This window comes from Gekko japonicus, unplaced genomic scaffold (assembly GCF_001447785.1).
Source record: "Gekko japonicus isolate JY-2015 unplaced genomic scaffold, Gekko_japonicus_V1.1 scaffold298, whole genome shotgun sequence".
NCBI lineage: Eukaryota > Metazoa > Chordata > Lepidosauria > Squamata > Gekkonidae > Gekko > Gekko japonicus.
In genome coordinates, this window is record NW_015163615.1 from 1,209,871 (window position 1) to 1,218,193 (window position 8,323).

Consider the following 8,323-nt stretch of genomic DNA (forward strand, 5'->3'; position numbering starts at 1 on the left):
AAGCCACCAAGCCGATTCTGGAGCAACTTGTTGGTATTAACCATCAGCTTGCCAAGATAAATCAACAATTTGTGTCCTGGCAGCTCCAGTTGGCAACGATAGCAGGAAAAATGGAACTGAGGGCTTTTAAAGCGAAAGAGATGGACACTAAATTAAACAGCGATTTCAACGAGAAAAGGAGGAAAAGTACAAGAGAAACAGGAAAGATTTACAAGGACTTAACTCCTTCTTTGTAGTGTTCTCAGAAAGTGTCACCTTAAATTCTGCTGAGAGAAAAGAGCTTGAATTTGCCCTCACAATCAAGAAACTTTTGAGATGCCACTGGGCCCCGAGGGCGAGACCAGAGAGGGAGAGGCTCAAGATTGGTGGTTTTATCCCTTTGAAGATGGAGGAAGACTGGTCTGCAGAATCTAAGAAGCTATTAAGATTTTAGAGTCTTAGTGTAGATGTAAAGGCGGAAGGACTCTGAAAATTGCCTTTATGAAGCGAGCTGGAGGAGATGCTCGGGAAATCTTCTCATAACAAGTAACAAACAAACTAACATATAAGCTTAGAAAGACAGGTTCTCACAAAGTATATTGTTTATTAACAGCTTTTCTTTTTTTTATTACTAACGGTAGCTTAACAGGGAATGATCTCCTAACCTTGGGTTTTTAGTGTAGTGTGGGTTGCTTTGCTTTTCTCCCTAGTTGTAGTTACCCTTTCCCTATTTTTTCTTGGTAGTTTTTGTAGTATTAAAAAAAAATTAAAAATCCCCTCCGGGAGCTTAAAAAAAAGAAAAAAAAAGAGCATATATAGATTTAAAAGGGGGTTAGACAGATACATGGAGAAGAGGTCCATCAATGGCTACTAGCTATTGTGACTGAAGGGAGCCTCCATATCCAGAGGTAGCAAACTTCTGGATACCAGGGCTGGGAGGCAACAGCAGGTGAGGGCTTTGTCTGCTCTGTGAAACATAATGCTGGACTAGATGGCTCATTAGCCTGATCCTGCAGGCTCTTATGTTCTTAGGTCTGGGGGGGGGGGATAAAGGTAGGTTGGTTGGGGGGGGTAAGAGAAAAGGAAGCAGGAAAAGGGGAGTGGCTATGGGATCTGATAGGAGAAAGAGGAAGTACTGTGGGAAGGGAGATAAGGAAAATCAGAAATCCCATGGAAGTCCTCCCGGGTCCTCTGCTTGTTTTTACTGTATTACTATACCTCTACTGTTGCTTTCAGAACTCTTGATAGATTTGTCATGGAGGCCCTGAGAAAACACATACACAAATAAGTACATCATCCCATCCACTTTTGGAAGTATAATCAAAGTGAAAATTCAGGTGTAAATTCAATGTACCCCAGATTCTAAATTTTCAATTTTTAAAAACTGCAGAAAACCCATGCAAATGTGGGTTGTTCAGTACTCAGGAATAACTGCTGCTCCCACCCTGTTTCTTATAGCCAATGGAGTTTCCAGTTCGAATGACAAGCAAAGGAGGCAGTAGAGAGCTCTAGTGTTGTGTCCCAATAATACTACTTATCTATTTTTTGAAGTTCTAATTATATCTCATTAATGAGATTAGGAAAGGCTCTCCCTCCATATTTTTGTACTCAGCGGGAACAGAGAAAGAGCTTATCAAAAGCAACATAAATCAGAAATGGTAGTTAAGCACAAGGCCACAGAAGAAAGGTAGAGTCCAATGGCACCTTTAAGACCAACCAAGTGTTATTCAAGGTCTTTAAAGGTGGCGTTGGACTCTAACTTTGTTCTATTGTTTCAGACCAACATGGCTGCCCACCTTGATCTATCTTTGCTTGATATGCAAGTAATACAACTTGTCTTCCCCATCTACTCCTTACTCTCGCTGTAGTCAGTTTTAGATTGGGAACCTACATTTAAACATTTATTGGCATCTAATAATTTTAGCTGCATGATAAATAAAATGATAATGAGATGGGAAGCCAGGCTGGGAGAAAAGTTCAGCTTTTTTCTACAGCAGCTTCGGTATGTAGTAGCTTATTTCATTCTTCTACAGCAATGAAAACACTTCTGAACAAGATGTTCCAGCTGAAAGCAATGATCATGGAATGGCACTGAGCACTTTGTTATTAGGTTTTAATATGTAGTATATGTTTTAAATTGTTCTGTATATATTGTTTTATCATGGCAAGCTGTTCTTGCCTCTGTGAGCCGCCCTGAGCCCATTGGGGAGGGCGGGGTATAAGTACGAAAATAAATAAATAAATAAATAAAATGGTTGGAGAATTGCTTGCAGCCTGTGTGGAAGCAGGAATGGCAGTCAGACTAAGCACACACCTAGGGCCAACAGAAGTAAAGGAACATGACTCACGACTTTTTATCCAGTTTGAGCTTTTTGGCAGGAGCAGGGACTGCCTTATGAGGTAGGTGCTTTGGTGTCTCCACAGTAAAGGTGGTGTTCAGATCAATGTCATCACTGTGAGCTGGCCGATGGAGCCTTGGGTTGAGTAGTTCCACAGGAGCTGGGCTGCAAGATCAAATTACACACAAACCACCACTAATGAGTAGCACAACTAATTGGGACACTATCAGGTGCATTTATCTCAGTCTCCAGATTAATTTACATGCTGCGCTGCCTACATCATAGCTCCATATTGGGTCTTCTAGCTATCTGATGGCACAAAGACATACAGGTATCTACCAATGCATGTAGAGCTTGTGATGTTCGGTAATCAAGGGTTAGGGGAAATGGCAAATTCAACTGATTTGGTTACAGGAGACAGACTACTAAAATTTATGATAAAAACATTCACATTCTGCCTTTCAAAGTCATGTCAGTTACACTCAGCTTCTCAAGCCTGGAATAAAACCATCATTTTGATCCTAGGCCCGTCTATCTAAAAGTGGAAAATGCTATTCAAGTCAGGGCCCCCACTTCCAAGACAGCACTTAAAGTTGCCACGAAGCATCCTGATTCACTTCAGTTGCCATGGTACTGCACACAGAGGCAGCAAAAGTAATATCATGATTGTCAAGGAGACAGAGCTGTCCAGTTACATCTCATTTGCCAAGGGAATTGGGGTGGGGGAGAGGGGAGAAGAGCAGAACACTTCTTTGCCCTTCCTCACTGCAGTCCCCCCACCTGTGTGGCTGTTAGTCCACGTGGGTCCCACAATTCTTTCCTAGGTATGGAAAGGACTGCTGAGGGGGAGGAGTGCAGCAAAAAACCACATCCATCAGCAACTTCCACTGATGGACCATTGAATCCAACCCTCTGTTTTCTGGGACTGCTCTGAAGCATTTAACCTTCTACTACTTCCATTGTACAGTATTATTGATACAGTTTCTCTCTATTGCATCAATACTCTGTAATGCAAACCTTTCAGAAACAAGCCGACTGAGTGCTTCACTGGTTACTGATGGCACTTTTAAGGTATCTTGCAGGATTTCTATCTTCTTCTTTAGACTCTTTAAAAGAAAATTGAAAACCACAATGATGGAATATGCCGAAACTCATAAAAAGAGATTGCTCCCTCCATAATGAAACAGATTAGAAAGTAAGATGGACGGTAAGGTGGGAGGGCAAGGGAGCGTAACTGTAGAGTCACAAACACTAAGCACCTACTGCAGTTTTAAGAAATGTTCTTACCATGATCTCTTTATCTGCATTTCTCAGATCTGTCTGGGTGCTTTTTAATTCCTCATTTGTTTTCTCTAACTCCAGAACAGTTTTCTGTAACTACAGATCAAATACTAGGTATCAGAAGACACAATACAGGGCATACCTATAACAAAGGTTTTACCTCAGTATTTATAATGGATGTGCCTAATAAAAGGATATTCTTCTGTCGCCTTTAAGAATTTGAAGGTTTTTTTTTAAAAAAAATATTATTAAAGACCTCTCAGGCAGTTAACCCAATTAGGAACAGCTTCTTTGTGAAAGATACCACCCCTCATTTTTCAAGCCACCTGCAGGGGGGGCTCTGACTCATCAATTTAGATGCCAAGGAAGAGCTAATCAAAAGGACAATCCTTAAACTTTTGCTCTGACCTCCAAGATTCCTGCACTCACAGTACAATTTCCTGATACTAATACAAAATAATATATTCTACAGAACAGACATAGATATTCTTTCATTTAGGAAAGTAAACTGTCCCTGGGCAATTCTCTATGTATAACAATGTGCCCTTTGCTGTTTTGATACTTGTTATGGAGGAATCCATATTATGGAATAGCAAACGGTGTTACTGGGCTACAGAAACAGATTTCTCCATGTGCTTTTTGCCACACATCAATCCCAGGGAAGCTGTCTCTCAACTTCCCAGTATAACCACTTGTTACCCTCATAGCTAATGTAACTGTCTGGACAACATGTGCTAAAGAGGATTTATTTAGGTGATGATTCTACTTAACAGTTTACATAGGTGTTACAGCAACATATCTTCACAGTAGCCATTCTCCCTTTACCTTGTGGTTTGCAGAAAACAACTCCTTTTTCAATTTCTCTATTTTCTCATTTGATGCTTTCCGAGACTCCTTCAGGCTCTCGTATTCCCTGGAAAGGGCTCAAATTAGTCAATCTGTGAAACAGACTTCCAAGCAAGAAGTTCTTTGCTAGAGCCAGTAATCAAATTTAGACAGAAGATATTCAATTCACAGCTTAAGTGGTTGCAGAAGTTTCTATTATGCACACAAGCACATTCAGAGAGAAAACAGTGCAGAACAAGCCAACACTAGTTTGCACAGTGTTAGGAACACAGACACACAATAAAGCAGGAGAAAAAAACATGGGTTTGGAGAGGAGGGGGAAGGGGCAGGGCAGAACTCTGCCTTTTGGGGGGCAACCAACAAAACTGCAGCCGTGGTACTTCCATGTCAGAATGTAAAGAGTTTCAACGATGATCAGCCACATGCAATATTGTGCGGCCTCCTTACTGAAGTGATATGCAATGCTTGCCTTTAAAAAAAAGCTTCTGAAAACATTTTATTGCTGTTATAAAACAGTACTGAAATTACTGATTACAATGCAGGTACCTCATGCTGAAGCTCATTAATAAAAGTTGTGATTACCCATTTGCTGTGAGATACTGCCTGCACAAACTGTGAAATATACATGGTATAAATAGAAAAACCTCTAACAAGCACAGTAGGATTGGTGACTACACCACAGTTATGGCCACAGCTGCATAAAGCACTCTGCTTTGCACAGGAGAAATATTCTGGGGCCTCGCTGCCTTACTAAGAATCATGACAATCATTTGTCCCCTTGGTTTGCATCAAACAGTCACCTCTTAAGCACTCCAGCAAAGCTCTGAAGGCTGTTTCCATAGCAATGAATGTGTCAGTAATGCAACAATAGTAGACTTGCTGTGCTGAAATCTTCCATCTATGCCACCTCAATTATATTTTAACATGTATCAGTAGCGTAACCAACATGCTGCCAAAGCTGTTGCTTTTTCCTGTCTTTTTCATTTGGGAAATTCACATACAAACACCATGTTACACCAATTTTAAAAGCCTACTTTTTCAGTGAAATACAATAGACTGCAAGCTGCTCCACTGCTGCCTGCCCTGCTCCCATATCACGGATCATCTCCTCCACTTCTAGACGTTGGCCTTGCAGTAACAGCTCAATCCTGGAAGGAAGAAAGGAAGATAGGTTTAGGGATTTTTAATGGCACAGTGGCAGCTAAGCTGAGTTCCACCAAACACTGGAACAGTTTGACAATATATTGCATATGACGGGATAGTAAGGACTTTCCCCTCGCCACATCTGGGCTCAGAAACACAGCAATGTATAGTATTAAATTGCCCCAATAGGTATTAAATAAAGTCCCTGCAGCAAACTCAGACATGAGGCTGTTTGTAGAAAAGAGTATCAAGTACTTGGCTTTGGGTTGAGAATCAGACCTCATGGGCAACTGGAGCCACAATCCTTCCACCAACTCCATAAAGAAATAGCATATATTTAACTTGAAGGCCAAGTAGAACATCAGAGGTTATGACATAAGAGGGCTCAGCCTTACTTGGATAATTCTCAGTCCTTAGCATGCATAGAAACTGAGAGGGGGCTTGGAGAAATGCATAGAGAGACCCAAATGTAGTTTACGATCTTATCCACCAGCTTTCTTGCTAAAGGATCATTATAAAATTCTGGCAACTACTTCAGCAACAAGTTTATATGGAAATATATTAATACTGATCATACAAAAATCATTTTAAAGCACACCCACACCAAACACTATTGACTATGTTAAAGAACATAAAATACCAGCTGCTCTATTTTCTGAAAGAACTTGTGACAGATTAGAAGTTCAATTACATTGTTTGGCAACAGCTTCCTAAAATGGATAATGGCTGTGTATTCATAACCTGGAGCTTCTGTCAGAATTAAGAGCCAGTGTTCTGAAAGTTCACTAGGCAAAGATGTCCACTGTCTGGCTTATACTGACAGTTTCCATGGAACCTTTTGCTGCATATACACGATAAAACAACATACAAGAACAAGAGAGGGGATGAAAAATAATTCTGGGGAGTCTTCAGTGGTTCTGCCTCATCTTGTTTGGATGCCCATAGAAACCTCAGGATAGCTATTGAAAATCTGCAGTGTTTCTGTACAACCTCTGCTCTTGTATGCATTCTGCCTCTTTCAGCTCTTCCCCTATGTACTTGTGCACTCCTGTGTAGCTCTGCTGCACAAGATACAAGTCAGCAGTAAAACTGACAATATGTATAAAACCCCTCATCAGTTTCATCTCCACTGTAAAAGTTTGGCCAGATTTGCTGCAAAGCTAGGGAAGACTCAGAAGTTTCACCTTTACAGCCTATAGGGAAAAAAATCTTGGCACTTGTGCAAGATGTTGTGCATCCAGTTGCATCTTTTTTCCTGTGAATACCCTGGACAAAGAACATGCACATACAGGTGCTGCTGAATATTTTGTTCTCCAAATGGGAATTAGAGCAAGTTGACCTGGATGCACAGTAGTGGAGCAATATCCAAAGTGAAACTTGAATCTGATGGATTACAGCAACATCCATTGTTAAATTATTTGGCCATGTGTACAAAGTATGTCTTATTTAATCTATTTAGTTTTATTATATTATTAAATGATCAACACTCCAAAATCAGTGGCAGAATTTAACTAATGAATATTTATGGAGAAGCTGGTCATTACAAGGTAAACAAAATAAGAAACAAGACCAAAAAGACTCTGCATCAGAGAAGAGTTACAGAATGATGTAAAGAAACCAAAAAACTCAAAAAAACTTGAAGAGTATTTCTAATTTAAAAAATAGCTAGAAAGTATTTATCCAACCATTTTGAACTTTGTGATACTTTTCTTTAGAAAAATTAATGCTATTAAATGGAATCATCTCTTCAAAATTAAATGTTTCATATTAGTATTTCAGGAAAAATTATACTTTATGTAACATTTATAGATGTGACCTAATCTACATTTTTTTGCTTATTTCACGTTTAAAGTAAGTTTTTATTTCTCCCCCCTGCCAACTGTAACATCTTCCAATTAAGCATTGATACAAATATTTAGCAGTGCCATGTTAAAGATGTGCACATGAAAAAAGTGTGATATTTTTCAGATTTTGGTAGCAATTTCCATACTAGTGGTTTTTGTTGTTTTTTTGGCCCCCCCGAAAGGGAGTTTTTTTATTTTGCATTTTCTACACAGTACACATTACAAATATGGGATGTGGAAAGGAATACTAATGCCCTATCACTATGGGAAATGGGTCAGGGAGATCTAGATACATAAAGTCTACTGGATAGGGGAAGGAAAACTACCACTCTATTCTAAATGTCCTATTGGATATGGGGATAGGGTGAAGACTAATACAAATCACGATCTGAAAAGCTAAAAGAATAGATCTGTTTAACCTATTAATACAGGTTATACAGAGATTAGTTCGATTACAAGAAAGAAGACCCGCGAAACTCGCGCGGGGGGAGCTCACAACTCAGCGGGCGGAGGAGAAACCAGCAGGAGCTGGTAAGCTTTCCCCCTCCCCCATCCCACCGGTTCTTCCCCCGTCTCCTCCACCCCCCTCCACCCCCTGGCTGGATCTCCCCCCCTGTTCCAGAGCGCGCCCCCCCCAGAGGCCAGGTCTACCCACCCCTTCCCACGACATTGATAGACCTGGCCTCTGGAGAACAGGTCAACTCACCCCTTCCCACTGCATTGGTAGACCTGGCCTCCAGAGTCCAGGTCTACCCACCCCTTCCCACTACATTGGTAGACCTGGCCTCCAGAGTCCAGGTCTACCCACCCCTTCCCACTGCATTGGTAGACCTGGCCTCCGGGGTCCAGGTCTACCCAACCCTTCCCACTACAGTGGTAGACCTGGCCTCC

General features: G+C 40.9%; 1 protein-coding gene across 1 annotated transcript in view; it reads right to left on the bottom strand.

The window, feature by feature from the left end:
• The window catches only part of TRAIP (TRAF interacting protein), a 34,631-nt gene that overhangs the window by 4,807 nt on the left and 21,501 nt on the right, over positions 1 to 8,323 (bottom strand). Inside the window, exons 7-12 of the mRNA XM_015407399.1 lie at positions 5,480 to 5,593; positions 4,425 to 4,512; positions 3,606 to 3,695; positions 3,336 to 3,424; positions 2,328 to 2,483; positions 1,198 to 1,243 (exon numbers count right to left, since the gene is read on the bottom strand). Coding sequence (XP_015262885.1) covers positions 1,198 to 1,243; positions 2,328 to 2,483; positions 3,336 to 3,424; positions 3,606 to 3,695; positions 4,425 to 4,512; positions 5,480 to 5,593 — 583 coding nt within the window. The remainder of the gene's footprint in view (positions 1 to 1,197; positions 1,244 to 2,327; positions 2,484 to 3,335; positions 3,425 to 3,605; positions 3,696 to 4,424; positions 4,513 to 5,479; positions 5,594 to 8,323) is intronic.